The 27,252-nt window shown below is 39.8% G+C and overlaps 1 protein-coding gene across 1 annotated transcript in view; it reads right to left on the reverse strand.

The window, feature by feature from the left end:
* Window positions 1–8: 8 nt before the first annotated feature.
* The window catches only part of LOC116736364 (proton myo-inositol cotransporter-like), a 63,221-nt gene continuing 35,977 nt past the window's right edge, over window positions 9–27,252 (reverse strand). Inside the window, exons 4-10 of the mRNA XM_032588776.1 lie at window positions 23,296–23,404; window positions 6,403–6,566; window positions 6,214–6,334; window positions 3,510–3,635; window positions 3,261–3,379; window positions 1,359–1,511; window positions 9–235 (exon numbers count right to left, since the gene is read on the reverse strand). Coding sequence (XP_032444667.1) covers window positions 9–235; window positions 1,359–1,511; window positions 3,261–3,379; window positions 3,510–3,635; window positions 6,214–6,334; window positions 6,403–6,566; window positions 23,296–23,404 — 1,019 coding nt within the window. The remainder of the gene's footprint in view (window positions 236–1,358; window positions 1,512–3,260; window positions 3,380–3,509; window positions 3,636–6,213; window positions 6,335–6,402; window positions 6,567–23,295; window positions 23,405–27,252) is intronic.

The following is a 27,252-nucleotide window of genomic DNA, read 5'->3' on the forward strand; positions in this document are numbered from 1 at the left end:
ACACGCTCCTAGTCCACGTCTGACGCGTCGTTGTCCGACAGATGGTAATTGGAGCCTTTGACGCGGATGTACTCGACCTGCCGCCCCTCGTCTGAGTCAGAGGCGCCACATGAGCAGAGCTGGTTTTCAAACAACGCCTCAATCTCCTCCAGGCGCCGCGCTTTGGTTTCTGGCAGGCAGCCATAGATGAAGAAGAAACCCAGCAGGGCCATGCTGGAGTACAGGAAAAAAGCTCCTGGGGTAAACAAAAAGCCGGTGGTAAGAAAGTCAACGCTTCAACATTTCTTCAAAGTGTTTGTTCTATAAATGTCCTTGTTCTCATTCACCATCTGGAAAGCAGTTGTACATAGTCTGGATTTTAAGCATTTTCCAGTAGACTTTTTATGCATCTATTAATCTGGGACAAACTTCCAGAAAATTAAAAAACTGCAGAAACAACGCGTTCCTTTAAATCAAGGCTAAAACCCACCTGTTTAGAGTTGCCTCTGAATAATAATTGGAAAATCGATCAGTATATTTGATGTATACTGCTTGATGCTTCTGATGATGGCATTTGACAAAATGTAATGTGGAATGAAGACCAACATGGTGTAAAGCACTTTATCATTTGTGGTCATTTCTTTTGTGATCCTTTAAAAATTGCTAATTTTGTCATTTTTAATCTGAACAAGTAGGAAATTCCAACATGGAAAGGATGTGTAGGAACCCTCGTAAAAGAATCACTAGTTGTGACAGCAGATCCAAGAAGCATTTATTACAGGAAGTTAATCGCCTACACACTTCAACAGAAGACTAAAGCACAATCTGTTGAGAAAAAGAAAAAGTTTTACCACGCTGAAATATTGCTGTCAGACTGCCAGCGAGGATATAATGTGAAGTAACAAGTTCCTGTCAGACTTTCATTACAGCAGGGTTAATATAACACAGAGAGCTACAAAACGCATCTGGTAATAGGTATTCATACATAAAATGCCAAAGGTTTAATGAGATATCCTAGCTGCTGTGATCTCCATTTCCTCCATGCAGATCGCCGTTTTTCTTACAGCTTTGGATAATTGTATGTTAAATACCACCTCTGGGTCAACGTCAAGCTTTTTTTGTTTTTCCACCTAGGCGAATGGGTTAACAACAGGTTAAATCGATCATTTGCCCAGGAAGTCTCAATCATCACCTTTGATTGATTGATTTTCTACCTTCACTAAAGGGCAGCCTCTTGTCTGTCTGAGGAGAAACAACAAACAACCTCGCAAGGTATCAATTCTTTCCTTTTAGAATGGTTTTGACTCAAGAGGTCTAGAAAATCTTGGTTTATGTGTTAAACTGGAAATGATGGACACCAACGACATAAAAATACTGACCATAGTAGGTGAGGTACTGAGCCAAATGGAGGAAGGTGAGAGACACCAAGATGTTGAAGGTCCAGTTGACTCCAGCAGCGCAGGCGTTCCCTGTGCTCCTCGCCCATAAGGGATAGATCTCTGAGTTAATGGTCCATGGCATTGGTCCCATACCTGGTAGAGAGAAATTAACCGTCAGCCTCATTAGGTGCGCTTAGTGTTATGGAGTCTGAACATTTTTTTGATGAAAGAGATTTCTAAATTAGCTGCTCTGATTTTTAAGTGATCTTGTTCGAAGACTACCTATCACAGCGAGCAAATTATTCACGTGAACATTCAACTTAAGTTTTCTACAGACCAACAAAATGCAACGGCAAACTTAATCTTTTGGATAATTTATCAAATGCTGCGATCAAGTTCTATGCAGATGACATAATGGCGTATTGTTAATACACAGTAGTTTTTGTAGTGCTGTAATTTAAGTAGTTTTGAAGTTGATTTTGATTTCAGTTTAACAGCTTGATTTTACAGGGTATTTCTCCAGAGAGTAACCTTGATTCGAAAGCTGTTCATCTGCAGCAGGGACAGACTGAGTTTTCCAACGCTCAATGAACGCCTCGAACATGACCGACAGAACTGTCCTGTGGTCTGTGGGATAGTTTATCAAATGTTGTATTCAATCTTCATGCAAAATGATCTTTTGTTCATCTCCATCAATAGTTGAAAACTTTGACTTTCCTCCAGTCTGCCTTTGATGTTGCTCAGTTCATGTGGGATGGAAACGCAGAGTTTGTAGCACAAAATTGTTGTTTAAAATAAACATAAAACCTGTTCAAGGGACTGAATTAAGTAAACGTGATGAAGCATGGCTTCTGCAACTTTTTGCTGCATTTTTGGATTATCGTGATCTACTCTTTAAGTAGGCTCGTTTTTACAGCTTTATGGATGTCTTTTTCGTTGCTCCTTTGTCACATTTGAATGTTTTTTGAATCAAACACATTTTTAATATCAAACAAATTAAACTGAGTAAATGCACAATACAGTTTTCAAATGAGAAAATTGGATTTGCCATCTTTTGACAATTATGTTTTGTAATGGCATCTTTCTAGCCTACTTCATGATGTCGGTCAGGTTCTATGTATGAGATTTTTTGATTGCACAGGTTGTACTTGAAAATTAAATTTGATTAAAATTAGTTGAATGGTCTAAGCCATTTAAGTGCGACAAGAAGGCAAAAGTAGAAGAACGCCGTAAATTAGTGAACTATTATTACTGTATGTACATTTTCTGATTTTCCAATTTGATGGGGGGGTTTGTAGGTTGTTACCTTTGTGTTTATTTTATTTGTTGGAACTTTTAAGAATTTGTTTTGGCCATATCTACCTTAAAAAGAATAGAGATTTTGATCTCAATGAAACATCTCACAGTTTTACGTTTTAAGAATGCATTTTAGTTTGATGCCTGTAAATTTAAACAGATGAAGAAATTGGGAAAAATAAAGATGGAAGCTGAAAAATATGAGTCTAACCTGATTTGTTTAAATGTATCATATAAAAACAGTTTGGCATCTCAATTACTCAAATCCAACACCAGTTCTGGACATATTTGGACCTAAAAGAAATGAAGAAGTACTTGTGTCTCTTTATCCTCTCTCTCCTTACTGAACTGTTTTCCAATAGACTATTAACTGCTTTATAGTACAACACCAACTTTTGCATTTAAAGTACTACTTAATAGACTACAGGAAATTAATTCAGAGTGCAGAAATAACACCAAATAGTAAAAGTCCTTAGGTAAATTTCTTAATTTTTCAGATTTAAGATTTATACATGGACACATATAAAATGAAAAAACAGTGTATAACGGATTCTAGATGAATAATCTCCCCCAAATCTTTCTGAATAAACAGTTTCATCCTCTTACCTGGAGCAAAAGCAGCCAGGTAGAGCACCAGCCCCAACAAAACCAGCCAAGAAAATGAGGTGGGACAGTAGTTATAGGCCCAGTAGGTCTGATCTCTCATGAGAGTAGAGTTTGAACATCTGCAAGAGGGAGACACATTCCTTTTGGCTTCTGGTCAGCAGAATGCGGGATCTGGAGGGAATGCGTCTCGCCCTACGATCCGGTACGTCCCCGCGAGCGAGCCGGGACTCACGCCTCGATTTGACTCACCTGCCCCACGCCGCTCGCTCGGTGGTGACCTTATTGACCGGCACGCAGGAGGAGGCCAGGAGAGCCGAGCCGTTCTCTCGGTAACAGAAGCCACAGCGAGGGTCCAGCATGCACGGCTCGCACATTCTGCACACCAGACAGGAAACGCACACATAAGTAAAGTGATGCACCGAAGCAGGGAATGGTGCCCTGGGCAAGCCCCTCCTCCTGTCGCACGCCAACCAATTAAAAAGGAAGCAGAAAGCAGACAGTGTGGTCTTTCAGTACCTAACAGCAACTAAGGGAAACTTACCCCATTATAACAAGTAGTTATAAACTTATTCAGAAGACAACTGACAGATAAGATAATTTTATTTATTTTCTAGGTCTTGGGCACCCTACCCATTTCTGATGCTGCCCTGGGCAACTGCCCATATCAAAAACCACCACTCTACTGAAGAGAAATGACTTTGTTTCTCATTTGTTCTTAAATTTATTTTAGGGAAGCAAGGTTAATGAGTTACTCTAAAATTATTGACTGACGAACGATTAATTGATAAGCAGCCATTTTCTTAAAAATCTCAGTGGTTGACTGTCCATAACATAATGAAAAAAAATATTTCATAATATATATATGACACATAAATTGTGTTTAATTGATATTAAACTCTGATATTTACATTTAACTCTGACAAAAAAAGAAGGTAAAAACAGAAGAAACATTTAAGTGTACAAATAGCTTTTCACACTAGTGAGGTAATAAAGTAGATGAACTTCAGATGATAACAGAAAAAAGCAGGCGGTGACTGAAACTGGTGGTCGCTGAAAGCATGTGTGGGAACACAGAGTGGTAAAAGCACTCATCTCTTCAAATTACTCTTGTGTTTTTGTGCGCGCGCGCGTGTGGGGGTGTGTGTGTGTTGAGGGTAGTGGAATTACAGGGAGTTGGTTCTGGTCAGTGAGTCCATTAGGCGTTTTTCATCATAATGAGTGTTTTATTTTTTACCCAGGAGTTTTGTCTCGTCTCTTTGTTAGTGAGAGTAAATTGGAACATCGAGGCATCTGATCTCTGTCTCACACGAAGGAACACTGAAGTTTTGTGAGGGCGTGCGTGTGGGTGTGTGTGTGTGTGTGTGTGAGAGGGGAGTGAGGGGGGAAGGAGGCTTTGTAGCTTGTGGAGACAAGCTAAGTCAACTGTAGGCATTTGGAAAAGAAAAATTAATCCCATGTGGAACGAATGTGACATCAGCAGCAATAATCAAATATTGACGAGTAACTCTCTAACTCTGGTTTGTAATAACATAAAGCTCTATCAGCAGTTATAAAGTGTTACAATAAAGTGTCATGTTTTTAAATATTAGGGAACTAAAAGTTGAAATACTTCACTATTAAACATTTAGAAATGATGACACCACTGTTGCCTAAATGCGGGTTAAACGGGTGAAGCTCAGCTTTCCATTTCTGACACACACACACACACACACCCACACACGCCCACCCACACACACCCCCACACACACACACCCACACATCTTTTTGAAAGTATCCCAGACATTTCAATTTCGGTAATTGGGGTCAGACTGGTGGAGTGCCTGCATAACACATTGAGATTTGTAGCGGAAACGTGACAAAGTTTGAAAAAAAAAAAAACCCACTTGTATTCTGTGATCAGTAGAAATAATTAGCCGTATAAAACCATGAAGGGAACCTAGCAACCAGAGCATCACTTCAGATGTTAAGACAGTTACTAACCTTCTAAACACATAACTTTATTTAATAAATAACACATTTTTGCTTAATTTTAAAAAGAAAAAAAGCCTCCCTACACCCTAAAAAGAGAGAAAATAAATTCACAATTGTGAAAGTAATAAAATGTAAACCTACTAAACCTAGTGTGGTTTTAAATGCTACGGTAGATTTTTTTGTTAATGTTGTATCTGTAAAAAAAAAAAAAATTGATTCTTTCAAAATTAATCAATCAATTTTTGTATTTACCTCCAGAAAGAAAGATGATTTAATTCCAGCTAAACACCAAACCGTCTTTCTGTCATTAGATCAGAGTGAAAAAAGTTCAAAAACCTCGACCCCTAATGGTTATAAAAGTCCAAGCAAGTTCCTCCGCAAATTGGAATTTCAAATTATTTTGAGACCTTTTTAGACTCATAAACGTTTTAGACAGTCTTCTTTCTGAAAGCTCTTTTCAGATTCTTATGTTAAACAACCACAAGCCTAAGCATGTAAATAAAAATAAAAAAACTAAACGTGGCTTAGTTTTTAAAAGCCATAATCAATATCTACTTCTACATAAGAAACGGACTTCTCATGATTATTTCACACAACCAAAATAACAAAAAAACAGCCGACAGGTCAGCTGTTCGCTTATTAGTAAATACTATAAATAGATAAAGGTTATCTCAGGCACCAACGGTTCCGATTCGCACGGTAAGAAATGAAACATCTGAGTCTGTAATTTGCTGGATGTCAACGCTGCAGTTTCACCACAGATGTGTCACCTTTGTTTAATGCTTTCCAGCATCACACAGAGGATTCAAGACTACAATGAAGTTAGAAAGGTAGCTTTAAGCAGAAATCGACTTAAATAGGCAAGGTATGATTTATTATCAGCACGTGTTAAAATGTGACATGTGAACCTGAATGCTGCTCCCAATCACTGCAGAAGTGAGTTGGAAACCCACATCCGACCTGGATTTGTGCTTTTACTCACTGGTACTTGGAGCAGGTGGAGTTGGCCAGGACCGGGTCCAGGGGGTGGACAGTAACTGGAGGACTGTGCTGAGCAGACATGAGGAAACCTACGGCCAGCAGACTTAAACTCAAACATGTACCTGTTGAAAAGTGAAATGAGGATTAGTTTGTTCGCCTGCAGATCTCCCTGCAGCTCTTTGTGTCTCACCTGTAATGCTGCCCAAAGTGAGCTTCCTGCGGCCCACCCTCTCCACAAGCCACACCCCTAGGAGGGTGAACAGGAAGTTGGTGAGGGTGGTGAGCCCTGCCAGCCAGATTGCCAGCCTGTCGTCACGCACGCCCGACATCTGCAGGATGGTGGCGCTGTAGTACCTGAAGAAAGGGTAAAAAAAGGAGACTGTAACCTCTCTCTTTTGCTGAGATTATAACACACTTCACAAGCGCTGTCAAAGTCATGATTGTTTTAATTCCTTATCGATAAAAAGCTGAAAAGCGTCTGCATGTGTATGAACACCTTTGGTTGTCATTACATCGTTTAGGGCTGCAACGAACAAGTAATTCTGACGTTTATCCTGACAATTAATCAGATAATCAGATTTAAAAATGGGGACATTCTGCACATTTTTCATTGAAGCCTTTTTCCCATATGATTTTAGAAATACTTTAAGTGACGCAAATAAACAAATAATCATATATATGTTTCATAATTTATATTTTATTGTCTAAAATGCGAGTGTGCCGTTCTTCGAGCAAAACAGCAAGTAATCGATTACTGAAATAGTGGACGATTATTTGAATAATCAATTCATCGCGATCAATCCAATTAATCGCTTCTCCCCTGACATTATTATTCTACAAAAAGCTGCATTTTGGTCGGACCTAAAAACACCTACAAGTTAGTTTTCCTCGTCAGCCGTCTTGTAACTCAACGGTTAACCCCCACAACCTCCCCTCTGCACCGGCGAGGCCAAGCAAATAAACCGACTGCGACCTCTCCTCTCCAACCACTCGTCCAGCAATCAGCCTCCCTGCTTCAGCGCCATCCACTCGTGTACAGACAGTTTACCAGGCAGCTATAAATAGTTGTGCCCCCAGTCAATCTCCGCGGCTCTTCCTCTCTCTCATACTGTGTCATAATTATACCAGGGACTCGGTGCCCCATGTTGCCCCTGTGTAGGCAGATTGCCTCCAATCATCATCAGCAGGCCTCTCTCAAGGCAGCTCGGGTCAACAAGACCTACGTCTGCAGATGGGTCTGTTTTATGCTTCAGTTCTGATCCCATGAGACTGAGTCAAATAGGGGGGCGGGGAAATAAAAAATCACATGTAAAGTTGGAATTGCTCACATTTAGCGTGAAGTTAAAGCTGGAAACCGGCTAATCTGGTGTTTCGTGATCTTTTTCTGGCCTTATTGTTACGTTTTGTTTCGTTTAATGCCAGCAACAGCATGCAGTTTGTATGGGAGTTTGTTTCTGAGTGGAAAATAGTAAAATTCAACTTTTGGGGGCATCTCTAAATGCTTTAAAGAATAAAGACTAAAAATAAAACCAAAGGCAACTTCTAAAAGCTTTCTATGCAGGTAGGTACATATGGGTACCAACTATATAGAAAGGCGTCGCCTGTCTGGGCTTATTTTTTTAACTTACTCTGTGATGTAATTAAATAATAACATTTAAGCATATATACCAAACGCCAGGTGAGCTTTTTATGAAGAATACGTAATCTGAGTCGAATTGAAACGCTTCCACCTGTTAGTCGTGCAGTTGGTCGGTATTGTAATCTTCACCATGGGGTAAAAATGAGCCATTTTTTTTTACTGTCTGTACGAGGAAAAGACGGGAACATAACGGACAGGGACTCCAAATGCGACAAAGACGGCACCGCGAGAGGGAGATGCTCTTTAAAGAAAAAGCCAAACTTAAAACGTCTCCTGCATCGTCTGCCTCTCTGCGTCTTTACAGGCGGCTCTGGATTCTGCTTTTCATCCCTTCCAAAGCATCCCCATCGCTCTTTTGTCCTCTCTCTTTTCACTCATCCTCTCTCTCACTTCTTTCCAAAATTAGATATTTAATTGACAGATTTGCATGATAGCATTGTGCATTTTTCTGCTGTGGGACTCAGCCAGATGAAACAAACAAACAAACAAAAAAAGCAAGCAGAAGTGTGGCGTGGAGAAAGTTAAGAGTTATCTATAGTCATTTATGACATGAAAGAGAAGTTAGGAAGGGATTTATTTATTTGTCCACAAACTTCTATTTTACTTGCGTGCCAGCAAACGCGTCCATCGGAGAGATGAGCGCAGTAGACATTGGGAGTGGGATTTGGAGCAGCAGCAGGAGAAAAAAAGCTCTATTTCTGGACGCAGCGGTCCTTCACAACCTGCTGCGCTCCATCTCCACCCCAGCATCACACTGATTACACCACACACACACACACACACACACAAAGTTAAGATTTACAAAATGCCCTCTGAAACCACTTCGACGGGAACAGCTGGGAAGAAATGCACGTCTGATCTGTGCCAGGCTGAAGGAGTTGCCTGGTTAATCCATTATTAATGTAATTGGCTGTCTACGCCTCCTTCGCCCCTGTTAGGCGGCGAGGCTACGCTCCAGCTTCTTTCTTGTTTTTAAAAATCGCACCACGTGACACGATTTGCATTTTTCTAGGTTGGAGAATCAAGCAAGTTTCAGATCAATCAATCAAATTTTATTTGTATAGCACATTTCAGCAGCAAGACATTTCAAAGTGCTTTACATCATATCAAACACAGAAACACAATGCAACATAGAATCAACAATCAAAACAAAGCATTAAGTCAAGTTACATCAATAAATTTGTAATTGATTACATTTCAAATACAATTCTAAACAGGTGGGTTTTTAGTCGAGATTTAAAAGAAGTCAGTGTTTCAGCAGTTTTACAGTTTTCTGGAAGTTTGTTCCAAATTTGTGGTGCATAGATGCTGAATGCTGCTTCTCCTCGTTTGGTTCTGGTTCTGGGGATGCAGAGCAGACCAGAACCAGAACCTGAGAGGTCTGGAAGGTTGATACAACAACAGCAGATCTTTAATGTATTGTGGTGCTAAGCCGTTCAGTGATTTATAAACTAACAACAGTATTTTAAAGTCTATTCTTTGAGCTACAGGGAGCCAGTGGAGGGACTTTAAAACTGGTGTTATGTGCTCTATCTTCCTGGTTTTAGTGAGAACGCCAGCAGCAGCATTCTGGATCAGCTGCAGCTGTTTGATTGATTTGTTGGACAGACCTGTGAAGACACTGTTGCAATAATCAATACGACTGAAGATGAACGCATGGATGAGTTTCTCTAGATCTAGATACGATTTAGTTTAAGGAAATAATTGTAAAAATGTGAGGGGGGGGGGGAACTTTGAACTGATTTTCACAAACTTAAAGCTGCTGTCACACTGTCTTATTGTACCATGTGTGGTGTAATAAAAAATAAAAAAATCATGTTAGGCTAAATACGAGGAATTTTTGCAGATCTTGAGTAACACAAAATCTTTCACCTTGAATTATGCGTTTATTTTGAGATCAATAGTAATATAGTACCTTACTTTTGATGTGAATCCATATTCTTATTGTGTTATTGTCCCATGTTTAAGACCAACTGACATTAAATATAGGGCAGGACAAAGATTTAACGCGTTTTAAAATATATATATTTTTACAAACTTTCATCAATTTTGCAAGAAATTGGATTTCCTGTCATCTCCACTTGGCGAACAATACTCCAGGGACGCACCGATCCACTTTTTATCAATCCGATACGGAAAACCAACAGAGCAGAACTGACTTGAAGCGTTTCTGACATAAATGTAACGAATTCTTAATTTATTTAAGAAATCTACACCAGTAGAGCACAACAATAGCTTCACAAGCTTAGTCAAACATGTACAAAACCACGTCAGCGCAATTAGGAGTATAAACTATAAAATAAAATTTAAAAATTCACAAAAACAATAGGTTGACTACCTTGGTCAAACTGCAACAAAGCTTCTTTCAAATGGTTCAGAAAGTGCAATTATAAATTTTAAGTTTAATAATAAAACATGACGTCACTCAAAGCACGACACATAGAGATTGAATAGATCTGCCCTTGTAGACCGGGCAGAATTTTTTCCAATATCGGCACAGATACAGATATTAATATTGGATCGGTGTCTCTCTGCCACTCAATCCAAAACCCACCAAAGAAACTCCAACAGTAAAAATTCTCAGTCTCAAACTTTTTGGCCACCGCGCGATGATAAATCAGCTTTATTGGTGCAAACATCTTGAAATGTTCAATAGAATCGGAGGTTCTAGTTTATCTAATGCTGCAGTTTAAATTTAGAGGGTGAAATACATAAAAGCACCTCTGGGTGTTGCATGGCAATAAAGAAAACAGCTACATTTTTTCCCCTCATCTTTTCTCAATATTCTTTTGTAGTACTGAGTGACACAAACCTTCGAGGTTTCGGACATTAGTCCTGACAGCGTGCGACACCTCTCAGCCTGAAATACCTACAGGTGTGAACACGTGTCACTGGATGACAGGAGAACCAGCAGGATGACTGATAAAACAGCAGCTCTCTGTGTGGCAGCCAGTGGTTTCTTAATTCTGTTTTTACCCTTTTTTTTTTAACCTGTTCACCTTTTAAGAAAAATTCATTGTCACATGAAATTGCATGATGGGATGAATACAAGTTTTCAGGGGTCCAGAGGCGTTTCCAGGCCAAACGGGACATACAGTCCTTCCAGTTGTATCTGGGTAAAATAAAACCTTCAATTCATTTAGATTGAATTGAAAATGACTTCAGGTCATATGTAGTACAACCATAGACAATATGACTCAATGAAATTGATGAAAGGACTAATTGTATGACAGCAACTCAGATTTATGAAAGCGAATCACGACCAACTGTGCTCCCCAAAAAGTTGGGTACAAAAACTGCAGTTCATTTCATAAGCTGTTTCCATTACAAACTTCGTCAATGTTCCGCTAAAGTCGAAAAAAAACACAATTTCGCAATTGCTGCGTTTCCGCTAAATAAGAAGCGCATCTGGAATCACATGTGGATGAGTTTGTTCACGCGATAAGTCAATAAAAAACACGCCGCGCCATCATCCCGACCACTTCCTGTTGTCGTCTTCTTCGCCGTTTCCGCCAGCGGTAACATCCTGTGGTTGATCATGTGACTTGTGTGATGTGAAAAAAGTGTTTCCGTTTCAATTTTGTGAAATAACCCAAAGGAAATATTCATATTCTGAGTTCAGTACACGGAAAGTCTGTTGTTTAGTCATATTACCTTTTCTCTCAAAAGCAAATAGCGTTGCTTTATTTTGTACACCAAGCACACGCATTTGCACACAGATCCAACAAATCCCTTATACATTCAAGAATCCCCCCCGTGCCCCCTCACAAAAAAGGTGTAAGGAGTAAAAGCAAGAAGACAGATGAAGCCTAAAAGTTGTTTTTTATTTCCTAATATTTTTTTTCTTTTAATTGAATGGTTTGAACTGGATAAACACCTGATGAGACGACAGCAACAAAACTTAATACAGGGTTGACCTTTGGATAGCTCCTCGAAGTTTTTTGGCCTATTTTACATGTGCGGTGAAAGCATGAAGCTGAGTCATGGCTGACATTTTCTGGCACATTTCGGGGGCCCTGGGACTCTTGGGAGGACGCAACATGCAATCTAATGGGCTGTGTTGGGCGGCTACAGGTTATTCAGACAGGAAACTACAAATTGTTTGACGATTTAACCAGAACACAGTTCAACGTTACGACTTTTAGACTCTAAATAACAGATAACAGAAAATATGATTGAGTTGGTCTATTATAAAGAGGTTTTTTTTAAAGATATTGTAGTCTTAATTTTTGATCTTAAACATTCGAAATATATTCCGTATTAACATTTAGCACAAGTTGTACGACTTACTTGTATCGGAAAACTCGTGATCTTTTGTTTTTAAAGCAGCAGTGTGATGGAGGCAGTGAGTAAGAGAGAGCAGGGAAAACACAAGGAGCCATTAACAGAGAACAGGAAGTGAGAGAAAGATTGAAAGGGGAGAGGAAGAACAAACGGAGGGAGAAAAGACAAAAAGGATGAATGTAGGTGGGGAAAGCGGGAACAAACGGAGAGCCAGGAGAAAAGGTGTGGAGACGAGAGAGAGAGAGGAACGGGGAGCATGCGTGTGAGACATAAAGAGACGGAGATTATCCAGGGAAGTGGCCTATTTTTCAAATGAATGCATATGAACACTGAGCTGCATCATGTTAATGCTGGAACAGAAATCATTCAGCCCAAAATGGATGAGACCGGCTGTTCTGATTCTGAACCGCCGGGGTCTGAAGCCACCGTTCATCAACACAAAACAAAAATCCACTTTGGTTTTACGTCTGCTTCGTTCCTCCTGACCCTACATTAGTGCAAAAAAAAACAATTTCAAAGACTTTGTTAGACCATGAATCCATTACAGGGTTGTGGAAGGTACATCCTGGCCAGGTGTGGGAGATAATCCTCATTGGCAGTCCTGGACGGTCCGTCTCCCAAGAGCCACTCTGACTCTGACTCCAGGCAGAGTCATGGAGAAGCATCATTATTATTTGTCAAAGCCACCTCTGCTGGCTTTTCTCTGGGTGAATGTGGAAAAGCAGTAACTCGCCACACTGGTTTCTGAGCAGCTCAGAGCTTTGGATATTCCAGGACATGGGGGGGAAAAAAAATCAAAATAAAAAAATTCACATTTCAGTGGGTAAAATCTCTGAAATCCTAAGTTTCCAATTTAATCAACACTAAAAAGTCTGAAACCAATAAAGAAATCATTTTTAACGTGGGACCCTACATTACCAATGTGGCTCCTCACAAAGGTGGCAAAAATTGCTCACATGTACTAAAGCTGAACTTTGTCTCACACACTATTTTGTATTTCTACCCATATTAGGACATTGGATTGACTTTTGTTCAATTTTGTACCTATACTTATTCCTAACCCTAACCGCTACCAGTATATTCATAATCCTAACTAATTCACACCATACCTGTGGGTCAGACGCATTATGACTAAGCTTTGGTCCCCATAAGCTCAATCTGTCCTCAAAACATTAGAAAATATGCCAGAAAAGTTCCTAAATGGGCACCATAAAGGAGTGCACATACAGCAGTCACTCAGTGCTCACCTTGGGGGAAAATACTGCAGATCTGTCTTCCGAAATATCAAAAAGTTGCCTCTGAAAAACCCACTGCAAGTCTTTAGTTTAACTCCAAATCTTTAAAAAAGTGTCTTTAAATGATGCCAGGGTGTTTACTTCTTCACATTTAAACCAAAAAACAACATTTTTCAGTCAAAAACTCAAAAACGTGAAATCCAATCGGTACAGTCATGGCAAATTACAGACACTTGTTAATTAAATAAAAAAATAAGGCCAGAAATCGAAAAGCTTGTGAAAAAAATAGGCCCAATATGAACCAAAAAAAAAAAGAGTTCTATTTAAAATCCACAAAACACTGAAGTTAAATCAGAATTTAAAGGGTGAGTAGTTTGGTGCCAGATTTCCCTAGGGGTACGGTAAGCGTTCCCGGCGCCGTTTGTGGGGTAACAGAGCTGTTGCAGTGTGTGTAGTTGCTTCCACTGGTCAGTTTCGTTGTTGATGCAGGGCCAGGTGGCCTTCACAGATGGTCACCAGACGAATGCTATGTTGGAAATGTCACGCGAAGCCTGTTTTACATGGGTCTCTCTGTCGGGTGGCCCGCAGGGAGCTGGCTGGAACACGCTTCTCTTTGCCCGTTTTAAAGTTGTTCATAGGCGGCTCGATCAAAACATCGCTTTGCTATTGCTTCAACTGGATTCTCAGCGTGGCCTCATTAATGAGACTCATTCAAATTTCTTCCCCATTAATCAAATGCAAAGAGAAAGACGCCAAGTCACACAACATGCACCACAGCGTGAGGTGTGATTAATTTGCAGATGAGAGGTCTGTAGAATGTGTGCACACATTCTTATGCTCAATAAAGTCTCATAAATGAACAGTGACATTTACACGAGCCACACAGGACTCTCTGGTTATGTTCCCTGATTGCACATGGCATCTCCCTTCGTCGGTAGATAAGAGGAGCACATTTTTTTCAAAAATTCAAAACAAAGTGATTTTAAAGGAAAATGGTTAAAACGCTGTGCTAGGAAGGTATTTACGCCATTCAGGTCCGTTTGGAAAGAGCGTACGGAAAGCAATAGAAGGGAAAATGAATCTCGTTTACAGTTTGGGGACAGATTTGAATGGACGGTTTAAAGGGACAGATGACAACTACAAGGAAACTACATGGCGGTTGCAGGCAAACGCGATTGAACTGGCTGATTCAACCAACAACATACACAAACAGTCAAAGAAATTACCGTCAAGCTCACTATATCTGGCAACCCGTAGACCAGAAACCACTAAACTCTCCAATACATTACATATACAATCAAACCTCAAGTCATCTGGGGGAACGGTTTTGAACACCAACAAAGCACACTGACTTCATATTCTACATTTCTGCATAAATGTGATGTAAAATGTTGTTATTGTCAGTCAGTAGGACAACATCCAGAATTTAAAAACAGCAGTACTCGGGACTGGAGCCCACTTTTTCTGTTTTATAATCATACACTGCAGTGCCCACCAGCTCACCATGACCTTTACTTGCATGATTATGAGGATAATTGAATATAAATGATCCTGTGGCTAGTTGGAATCGATGATATCTACGTCTTCCTACTGCTGGATGACATCAACATTTATGAGCAACCGAGACACAGTGCAAATACAAAATTATAGCCTATATTTATCTCAATGCAGCTGCCCATCCCTTCATTTGTTGGGGGGACAATTAGGCAGGAAGGAACTCTGGGATACAAACACATGCAGGTAGAATGATAAGCTCCTTCTTCTTCCTGACTGATGTGTTCTTTACCAATCTGTTGCTTCTCCCTCAGGCCAATAAGCCGGTTTATGAATATTAAATGCGTGCTGGCATGTCAGGCCAGGAAAGTTATTTATATGGCATCCGTGGTCCAGAGAGTGAGAGTACCTGACATGCAAGTTCAGATCAACCTGCCAGCTTGTCTGTAGCCACGTCTAGGTCCTCTCAATGTACGCGTACTTGGCAGTTTCCAAGACTTTTCATATTGCATCCTGTTTATTTGTCCAATACTTCGGTGCTCAACTCCTGTAGGCATAAACTGGGATTTCTGTAGAACAGGAAGTAGAAAAGATGTATTGCCGTTGATGCTTTATGTTCTGTTCACCAACTATATCACCGAAATGGAGAGATGTGTCTCCTATTCAGATGCAGGATTATTCAACTACAGATTTATCAGTGGCAGTAAGTCAATGCTTTACCTCATAATTCAAGATGGAAATGACAAAAACAACAGTTGGCAACAGAGGCTTTTTAAAAAGAAGAAAAGAAGTGCAATCAACACAAAGTAATGTCCATCTGAGCTGACATTGGGTGGGTGGATGGATGGATGGATGGTGTTTGTGGTTGTCATTCGATTAAAGGTGCGAATACCTTTGCAGGACCCCGTAGCTTCAACACGTGGATGTGAAAAAAAATCAACCACGCCTGGCTGTAAACGCATCTGTGTCCAAGCAGAGTCATTAAAAATGGAGCCTTTACTAATGGAGACAGGAAGTCATTTTACCCACTTGTCATCCCATGTTAGCGGAAGCCGCTAAACTGGTTCCACTTATTTATTGTGTTGTTGCCCTCGGTGCTGTGTGTGCTTGTGTTAGTGGATTTTCACTGCTCCACCAAGATGAACTTCATCTAAGTTTGTTTGCATAAATGCATGTCATTAGCTGGCACGCCGCCGCTGATGGGAGAACTAATTTGCATCTGAGCATGCACGGCCAGAACCGAGTGTGTTCCATGTGCGAGTGTGGGAATGAAGCAGCACGTCGGATCGTCCAAACAGCACCTCTGAGCGTGTGAGCTGCTTTTTAATGCTGAAATCTGAGCGCCGTGCTTTGAATTCAGTCGGAATTTCTTTGGCACCCAAGGTCTGCAGAGCCGTTTCTGCTTATTTTTTAAGACCCTGGAAATTAATATCACACAAGGATGACAGGATGAAATACAAAAAAGCAGTTTTCATGATGCTTCCATTTATTACGAATAAAAAAGTAGCCGACAACACAAAGTAGACAAAAACCTCTCAAAGGCCCACACATCATGCTCCAATTTAAAAAAAAAAAAGAAAAAGAAATCGAGGACAGAAGACAAAATCATTCTCATATCTAGAAAGTAATTTCTAAGACTTTGGGGCTCCATCAAACCATATTTCAACCCATTATCCACAAACAGGAAACACATTGAACAAAATACCTCCAAGAGTTCATTGCCAACTCATTTGCTCAAAACCCAGAACAAAATCTAAAGCCACGCAGGCCTCACATGTCACAACTAAAATCAGTTTATATGATTCAACAACAAGAAAGAGACTAGACAAATATGGCATCCATGGAAGATCAAAACCACTGATGACCAAAACTCTCTAAAAAGGTTAATCACATGTTTGCAAGAAGGGATGATCCCCCAGACTTTTTAGGATAACATTTCAAGAACTAGTAGGACTAAGTTGTACATTTTTACACATGAAACTACCAGCATTTCAGAAAACGGACATCACGCAACACGGTGACGGTGGTGTGACGGTCTGGGGTGCTTAGCTAGAGCAACATCTGGTTGACTTGCAGGTATATGTGGAAAAAATTCTTCTTGATAACGGAGACCTAAATGAGAACTTCCACGGTAAGAGGCCTCTACTTGTGCAGAGCTTTATCAAGTGCAGAGGACCTCAAAGTGCTTCACACTACATTCAGTCAATCACCTCATCTGCACGCACAATTACAAGCTGGAGGTAAACTACTGAATATCAGCCACAGTTTGCCCTGCAACTCACTGGTCACAGAGCAAGATCCTGTGACATTTTGTTTTGCCAAATGTCACCAGAAACACAAGAAATGTGTATGGGTGTAGATAATACCAGTAATGTTAAGTGGAAGTAGATGGGCCAATATGATCACTGACCACTTTCCTGTGCCTCTGTACTTTCCAACCTCTCCATCACAATTTGCCCTTCATGCCAGCTCCTTGGACTCATTTGCAGTACTTTTCTACTTCAGGTCTAACGGAAGGACTTGAGTTGCAGGCTATTTTAGAGCATATTTGACTGAAAAGGAAAAAAAGAAAACCTGTGAACTCAGCCAATCTACTTCTGTCAAGTCCCTGATATGAGAGACCAGAGTGTAACAGCACAGCGACAGACAATATGTGCCTTTCTAGAGTCGTTTGCATTTCTTTTGACGGTCTGCCACGCTCCCTTACTGCCCGTTTCTTTTCTTTCTCTATGCCAGGCTCGTGGTTTAATCGGCTAAAGCAGCTGGGGAAGCTCATCTCCAGGCCGTGGTGATTTACTGCCACCTCAGACCTCGTTTATATCTTACTGACTAACAAGGCTGGCCCGGCAACTTTGCGTGGGCGACACAAGCCAGGTGGTACGATCTGCCAATCTTAATAATTTCCCACCATAAACCATCCCAACCTTTATTTTTCTCCAAACAGAACCGTAATTTAGCAAATGAACATTGTGTCGAGTTGGGGGGGGGGGGGGAGAAAAAGTAATGACCGAGACCACAAATCCATTAAGAATGTGTTTACTGAGGCAGGAAATCAAGACAATTAGGGTTATTTCTTCACAGATTTTCTTATTATTATTATACACGTCTTGACGTTTATGACCCTTGTGTCTGTTTGCTTTTTGACTCAAGTCTCACTTCGCAGTAAAGCTTATGTAGCGTCTCAAACTGCAAAAGTCCAGATGGTGCTCCCGTCATTGCTGTCATATTAAAAGGAAAATTAAATTTGTCAACGTTTTTTTATGTTCTTTAATTAAAGAAAACGATACAAAGTTGTGCACGTAACAAAAGTATCCTGTTGGATTTCACCAATATCACCAATTTTAGAGTCATGCTTAAAAAGAAATACATTTTTCAAACTTCTACCTCTTCTCATTCAAGTCGAATCTTGAGTCCCAAACTGAGAGTTTGAGTCAAGTCTTGAGATTCACAAGTTAGGTCCAAGTGAAGTCTCAAACCCTAAATCGTAGTCAGGTCTCCCATCCCAAATTCTTAGTTCCAAGCCTCAAGATTAGTCTAATCTTAAGTCTCAGGTCATAAAACACTAATATCCTAATTCTAAGTCTCAGTTTTTATGAAATCCTCAAAACTCACACCTTGAGGCTGAATTAAGTCCAGTATGAAATAGGTCTGGAGTCCAAAACCTTGAGTTTCAGATCTCAAGTCTGAGTAAATAACTTTCTGAATCAGTGGCAAAAGTCGTCCGTATGTGTTACTAAATCGGATGAGTGTCCGACTGTTTTCAAAGTGTCTGCGTTCTGAACGTTCGTGTCTGCACCAGAAGAAGCCTGACACGATAAATCCAGAGGTAAACAATTGCTGAAAATCACAACTATGAGAGGAGTCTGTCAATGAAGCGCATCACAATCCCACCACTGCTCTGACTTCACATCCAAACAAACTTCTCTATTGAAGTTTCAGGCATTGCAGCACAAAACGCCAGTTCTATTAGTTGTGCTTTCTTTTTATTAGCTTCCTTCATCTTGTTTTGATCTAGTGACGATACTGTTGGCCCGATTGCTGAATAACTGTCAAACTGATCCGTGGACGACGGCGTCCATTATTAGTGCTGCACACTGTGCTATGCTGTATGTCGTCAACTTTCTTCTTCTGGAAATGCGGGTCTCTTTGGTCGCAAACTGAACGACCATGAAAAAAAAAAAAAAAGTATTTCAGCAAAAAACAAAATCAAGCGACATGACATCATGTGTGAATGTAGCCAAAGAGGCAATGTGAGGAAATCTACAACAATGGTCTACAGCTCCAGGACGGGTATTTTACATGTTTTAGACGTATCTCTGCTGTGGCATATTTTGAGTTATGCATTGGTCTGGTAATTAATCAATCATTTGATTCATGCGAATTGAACCAGAAAACCTTTAAACCGTGCAGCCCTTTAACACCGACACTGAACACCGTATATCTAGAAGGAGCCGCAGATGCAACAACTGCATTATGCTGCTTCTGCTTCTCGACTCAAGGGAGGAAAAAAAATATATATCAAACTTTAAATCCTATATCATCTCAAAGGCTTTAGTTTGGTTTTCTATTTATTTTTTCAAAAAGCATTATGTAATTAACCATTGTCTGTAGGAGTAAGTAAAGAGGATATTTGCATGCGTTGGGAGCAGTGAGGCTGAACAAGGCGTCCACTAATCGGATGTTTCAATCTGTTGATCATCAGGGCTCACGTTTCACAGGGATGAAATCCAGAAACCTTAACTGCCCTTCATGTTTCATCACCAGTTAAAAAAAAAGAAGAGAAAAAGCGTTACATATAATTTAAAAAGGCGATGTGTCAAAGCTATAATCCAAATACCTGTGGGGAGTCCACAGGAGGAAGATATAGGATGCAGTCCGCTTTCCGTTTAAGTGCAAAACTCATTAGCGTTACTGATAAAAGATATTAGCTGGAGCAGCACAGTGTGGGTGTGTGTACTTATTTTTCAGGTAATTATGCTTCCCCTGTTTTGACAGTGTAACATTTAAGTTGAATAACTAGCGTTTGTATTTGCTTGACCTATAACATCATCACCATATCATATTAAGAAGACGCCTGCAAATCTGCAGCGGATCTAATTAACCAAAACACTCGGCACACAAGATTATTGTAATGACTTCTAACTTGAGGACTATTGCGTCCTTACAGGAGACAGAGCTGTTTCAGTTTGGGAAGCTAAAATTTGGAGACCAAGACCAAAGCGAGTTTACTTAAACTGACATCTGATAGCTAAAAAAATGAATAAATCACAGTTGTTTATGCTAATTTTTTAGGTCTGAGTGATTTCTATTTATGTAATGCTGCAAACCCTTCCTGTCAGGGCTATAAGGTATTGTCATCTACCACAAAAGGCTTCTGATGTTGCATTACTGCATATAGCAGCATTTTGCACATTGTTGTAAGATTTTCCATCTTCTCATACTAAAGGTGAACACACACCTACTAATATTTTTTTTATTTCTAATGGACTTGATTTAAGCAAAATGCCAACGAACCCCAGCGAAAAAGATTAATAATATTACAGTAACATTTCAGAATGAAGATGTCACCAATAAATGGTGCTCTGGAAAAAAAATGTTGATCAGAGTCAACAAATTTTGAATAACAATTTAGTTAGTCAACAAAATTTTTGACTAAATATTTGACTAAGAACAATTATAGTCAATTGTTAACTCAATTCAGTCAGCTTTGCTTCTGCTTCTTTATTCTTCTTGTGACCTCTGTCCAACTCTTACATTGACTGTAAGAAGCAACACGAAGCTCAGTGTGAAGTTTTCCAGAGATAACAGTGGATCGGTGTTAAGCTTCTCAAATATCTTCAGTTGGAATTATGGAGTGGATCCAACTTCCCTCAGACTGTGAAAGACCGTCACCTTTTTATCAACTGTGGCGGAAAAGTGCATGGCAGCCCGCAACAAACAAATATACAGAGAGATTTCAGAGAAAATGGCCGCCCCGCCCAAAGGGCAAAATGACATCATCGGAGCGTCGACAACAACTCCTGCATGTTAATGGCCTGCCCAGATTCCTGCCTATACGCACGCCCACATACTGAGGGAAACACGGCCAACCGAGACACACCCAACTTGGCTGGAATCGAACCAAATAAAGAGACTTGACAACAGAGAACAGTTACTAAGTTAAGTTACTAACTTACTAACAGTTACCTAAGTTACTTCCACCAAATAAGGTACGACCAACTAAAAGGCTATAGGGTGTCCTGACTTTTTACGTAACTAAAATTATATTTTCAATATCTTTTGTTTAGTGATGACTAAAAAAAGGTTAGATATTGATATGTGAACATTTCAATGGGGTGTCCTCATTTTTTCTGTTGCTGTCAAATCAACATCAATGTCTCACTTTACAAACCTTAGCTCTTCTTTTAAAGAGTACTTTTGAAGCAGGTAGTGATAACTCAGGTGATTCACTGAGGTTGTCCACAAAACCAGAATGAGAATCTGTTCCAATTTATAGAGCTGAACTGCATCTTAATGAGCAGCGTAAACATTATGTAACCTCCGCAGCATTCAGATTTACCTAAAGAAGACGGGCCCGTGTTGCTGCAGCCTCCCCAGCAGGTAAACCTTTTCAGGCCGACTAGGAGAATGGCAGATGTGAAAGTGAGAGAGACAGATAGACGGACGGGGCCGGTGTCAGATTTAGTTTGTCGTGCCCGCTGTTCAGTGAGTTGACAGCAGGAGATCAAGATAAATACATGCCCAGAGAGACGGACGATCAATAGACAGACATTCACCGAGAGACGTGGAGGAGTGACAGATCCCGAGCTTCACCTCGGGTAATAAAAGCTCAACTTCTGCATGCTGTTATTCTCTGAATACCTTCCTGTCTGTTCAGACGTCAAGCAGGCTTAAGGTCTGGAATCTACACATCCACCCGTCGTAATGCACGGAGTCACATTTCCAGCACGCGCGCGCAGACACACCCCGTTCGAGCGCACCGGTCCGCCGGTTGCCAGGCAACAGCGCGCATCCACCGATTGTTTACAAAGCCTTGTAATATAGTTCGTCTCGGAGGGGAGGGCGGGAAACAGACGGATGACACAATCTGCTCAGACGGAGCGATAAAGACGAAGAAAGGAAGCATGGGGGGGTTCCGTCCGCTCTCGGACGTTAATGCGCCGAGACTATTGCTCCCATGTGGAGGATGGGCTTTGAGGGATGAAAGAAATGTTTTGTGATTTGATAGCATGATACTGTGGCAAACACATTCTTCTTGATCTTGTGTGTTGAATGGGAATGCCTGACAGCGTTTTAGTGCTGTTTTGATTAATCCCAGAGCTGAAAAGACAAGAAATCCTCTTTTTCTGTTTGGAGTGGCAAAGTCATATTGGTGTGGGTTCATAATAGACTGAATACGAGGGTTTTGTTTGAGGTGGGGTGTCTATTGTCTATTGTCCATGTCGAAGTTCACATACAATCAACCTTATTGGAAATGGCATTTTCAGGTCAGGGCTTTCACACTGGAACACTAGTTGTGTCAAAGTTTCAACCATATGACCCAGACTGGCCACTCAAATGAATAAAATAAAAGTAACAATGATCGGGAAGAAGCCTATATACTCAAAACTCCAGTACGAATGTCCACAGTGAAGCAAGTTCCACATTAATGTGGATTAACCCCTTACTGCCTGAGTTTAAATCGAGTTATGTAAAGGAAAAAAAGTGTTTTTTTCTGCCAATCTGATGCTAAGTTCATTAGAGACTGTTATTCTGACTACTGCACACACAATAAGTGTAAATGTAGGTATGATGCAAATTAGCGACATCGAGCACAATGTGAATAAAACAGGTTTGGCAGCCTCAACTTTGAATTTAAAATCCCGCGTTTTTCATGGAAGCAATATCTTCACTGTGTTCCACATACAGCTAAATACTTCTAACTCACTCTAAGCACATTTCCAAAGACTCTTATACCTTTACACAATATAAAGAAAATAGTGTTTTTTTGTTTTTTTTGTAAATAAATTTTTTTTTTTTTTTTTTAAACATCTAAGTTAACACAGAAGAGTTATAAACTGTATCACTCATTTGTATGCCAAATAGTGATAAACAAACACACACATGTATATTAATAAAACTGCCTGCCAGTTTTACAAGAAACTTTCTTGAAGTCTAGTTACAGGAAGCAGTCTGCATCCTTCAAGAAGATCATATATATATTTTTTGCATCAAATTACTCTACTATTTAAAAAATGGCATGAAGATGGCAGAAAAGTTTCTTATGTCATCTACCCACCTTGAAGTAAACAAAAAAAAAACAAAAAACAATTGTGCAAATAAATTATTAAAAGCCTAAAGTGACTGCAATTGCCCCTGCTGTGCGTTTACGGCAAACATAAAGCGTGTTCTTCGATGCGAACCGTTTCCCACGCCTCGCATTCACACTCACATGACCGTGTTGATTCCCGAAAGCTGCTGGAACATCTGAAGGCCGCATCCCACCGCCAGAGCTCGGCGAGTCGGGGGGTAGGTCAGCATCCGCCAGATCACAGGGCCATCTGGAGACACGAGCCAAAGCACAGCAGAAATTAATTACCGTCTCAGCATGACCTCCACACACCCCCAAAAGAAACGCTAAAATCTAATAAACATTCAAAACAAATTTCCCTCAGACGAGGAGAAAGCAGCAAGACGCTTCCTGCTGCATAACTGAAGTTGACAGAAGCATAAGAACTGAAACAAAGAGTCAAACTGTTGGACTTTATCCTAAAAATAGAAATTTTATTTCAGCAAGAAGTAAGTTTTTTTTAATTTACTTATTTGATTACAACTTAATTGTACACAATGTGTACACTAATACTTTGTGGGTGTGGAATTACAATTTGCTTCGCATGGAATGCAAAAAATATAAAGAATTTTTAGATTAATCAAGAACATTTTTGAGAAAAAAACATGAATTTTCCAAGTTCGAAAAGTCTCAAATTTGCAAGAAAAAACGGAGAAATTTTGAGATTGCGCTTAGAAATTTCCCAAAAGATAACATGGAAAATAAATTTAGACTTTTTTTTTTTTCAAGAAAATGTCTCAAATTAATCTAAAAATTTCTGAGTGGTTTCTAGTAAAATGTTTACTTTTCTAACTCTCATTTCTCATTTTTTTCTTGAAAATTTCTGTCAATTTCAAAATTTTAGTTTTTTTCTCAAAAATTTTCAATTATTCAAACTCAAAAATTCCCAATCTTGAAAATTTCTGAGATTAATCTCAACGTTTGAGTATTTCCTCTCACATTTTCAAACCCAGAAATCTCCACGGGGTTTTTTTTCTAGAAAATTTCTCAGATTAATCTCGAAATTCTGAGTTTTTTTCTCGCAAAGTTTCGACTTTACAAACCCAGAGACGTCCACATTTTTCTGGAAAATTCCCAAGAACATTTTGAAAACTTCTGAGATTTTTGGCAGAAATTTACTCCTCCTTTTTTTTTTTTTCCATCTATAACGGCCTTGATACGCCGCCGTCAATCACAAAGGTCGCTGAACGTTCCACATGGAATCTGCTGAGGCTTTTTCAGCCTTTCTGAAACGATTCCTAAGTGGGAACGTTTATCTCTGGGGAATCAGCTTCCGTTTCAGATGCTGGACTATCTCAGCGTGGGAAGAAAAGAAATATTAGAATTTTCTTTGGCCGAAAGGAGTCTTAAATTGGCACGACAGCGGAGCCACACTGTGATCCCCAGCACGAGCAGACAACTGCTGCCTCCAGGAGGAAACGTCTTAATAAGAAGAGGAAGCGACTGGACAGACACTGAAACTACACACACTTACAGGAGGAAACACCCAGGTAGCGCTAAAGAGTAAAAACTCTCACAATGATGCATAAATACGCACATAGGACATGAGACACATGCTGGTTATTTGGGAGCAGCTGCGAGTGGGAGGACTCTGGACAGGAAAACATGTCCTTTAACTGTTTGACAAGCGGATCAGGCTGTGTAAAGGACGCCCCTGCTGACACACACCACAGTCCTCCTTTTCTTGGCCGCCTGTCACATTTCTTTCAGGACATTAGTTTTCATTTTGTGTCGCAAGGCACCACTTTTATAACAGCAAAAAAAATTGGTAGAGATAATAAAACGTCTCCTTTTAAGCTATAAAGTTGTTGTTTTTTTTATGCATCTGCCTGGTTCTTTCACATTTTAGCTCATTTTAAAGTCCCAGAGTGACTCCATGTCCACAAGCTCGTTTATATCACTTTCTGGAGAGTGTGCACGATGCTCCTGTTATAAAAAAAAAAAAAAGACAGTTATTCTTATGGGAGGGAAAAAATGAGAGGGTTTATCACACATTGCAAAATTTATCACGTGTAACCGAGTTGAAAAATAAGCAAACACATACATGGAAACGTGCAGTAGTCATGATGCATGAATGTCCAATTTTTATATTTTCTCAATTTTTTTACAGATCGGCTTTAATATGCCAACGTGTTTACAGTTGTGCTCATATGTTTACACACCCTGGGGGATTTTTACATTGTTTTTGGCAGAGAACGGCGGAATGTTAGAACCAGACTAAGAAACAAAAAGGCTTTTAAAATAAAATTATGAAAATAAAAGTCGTAAGATCGTAATCGTAAAATTACACGAATAAATTCATAACATTATCAGAATAAAGCTGTACTTCGAGTATAAAATAATAGTATTATGAAAATAACGTCATAATATTATTCTTGCAATTTTGTTGGAAATGTTAGAAACATTGTTTCAGCTGCATATCCATCCTTTACGACCAATGATGAAAACTACAATAACGGAATATCATTATTGCATTTTAGGCAATAAAATGTTTATTATCGTATTTTTAAAAAAATAATTTATTTGTTTATTTGCATCCTTTAATGGATTTCAAAAAAAAAAAAAAAAAATGGTTTAAGTGGTCAGCTGAAAAAAAAAAAAATCAGACTAATTGTCAGAAAAGAATCATTGTTGGCTTTTTAATCAACCAAAGACAGACCGGCTCACTAAAAACCCGAAAGAGACACTGACGTCCGCAGTGATGATGACAATCTTCAGGTGTTTCTTCAATAACAAAACTCTCCTCTAACAATGAAAAGGAAGCGTTGTTTTTAAAAGCCCAGCGATTTCCACGGCGTTAACCCGGTAGAGTTTGATCGGTCGATCCCAAAGGTCCGGAGCGGAGGGCCGTTATCCGATTACCTGGCAGGGAATCAGATTTATGGGCCGGAGTGAACTATCAGGACAGCTTGAAACCCACACGAGGAGAAGCAACTCCACCAGTCGCACATTCACTAAGCAATCATAGAATTTTAGGTGTCATTTCTCTTATCCCGTCTTTCCCCCTAACGAGATCTTCGAAGCAGCACGAGGGTTAAAGCGGCCTCCCAAACCCACACGCTGAAACAATCGCAGCTCCATTTCCTCAGATGAGCGCCACCCAGCACTAATTTAATCAGACGGCATACTGGAAGGGGAAAAAAAAAAAAAAAACATTAAAAAAACACCCGATGAAAAACAAACCAGCAGGCAACCAGTCAGGCACAAGTGCGGTGATTGGGTCCCACAGTACTGCAGTAATTGCATGTACGTCTTCCACACTGAAACCTTCCGGCACCATCTGTGTCATTTGTGGCCGATCTATGCAGCAATTATCAACTATTTTACCCCCCACCCCCCACCCTCCTCCGTCGAATGTGCTCGTCGTTAAGGCGAGCAGAACCTGAGCTCCCTTCCTTAATGTAGTGTAAGTCATATTTACAGGAAAGCTAAAACGTACGCAGAGCTCTGCTAAAATGCAAGGTTGTTCTGATGTAGAAAGGCTGGAACCAGCTTTATTTGACAAGATGCAACAAATCAGTTAATTGCACGATAAATTAAAACGAGCTCAATAATTTCCACGCTTGGTTTTCTTGTACGTCTCGTTCTACCAAAAACTGGATGAAAAAAAACATCCCTTTTTTGAAGGACAATTTGGTTCAGTGCCCGTTTTATTTGCTGTTTAGCTTGTTTTGTTGGTTTCTTTTGGACATTTAATATGCCTTACATTTTCTGTGTTAAGCGTTTGTAAGAAATTAATGTTTACTGATTACATTACTTGAATATGGTCTCAAAACAACAATATTGTCATTTATCGCGATAACGTCTGGGACAATTTATCATCCAGCAAAATGTATTTCGTGACAGGCCTGAGCCAGTATAGTCCAAATGAAAAACTAATCTGTTTTTTTATGGAAATTAGCAACAAAAAATAAATAATAACCCGGCTGCATATCTGTGAACTATTCATTTAATACATTATGATAACAAATAAGAAATGACATTTACCAGAAATAAAATGAAACTTTTCTTGGAGGAGTTTCTTGAAAATGATATCCCGACTCTAAGGCTACGGTTAGC

Source organism: Xiphophorus hellerii, chromosome 17 (assembly GCF_003331165.1).
Source record: "Xiphophorus hellerii strain 12219 chromosome 17, Xiphophorus_hellerii-4.1, whole genome shotgun sequence".
NCBI lineage: Eukaryota > Metazoa > Chordata > Actinopteri > Cyprinodontiformes > Poeciliidae > Xiphophorus > Xiphophorus hellerii.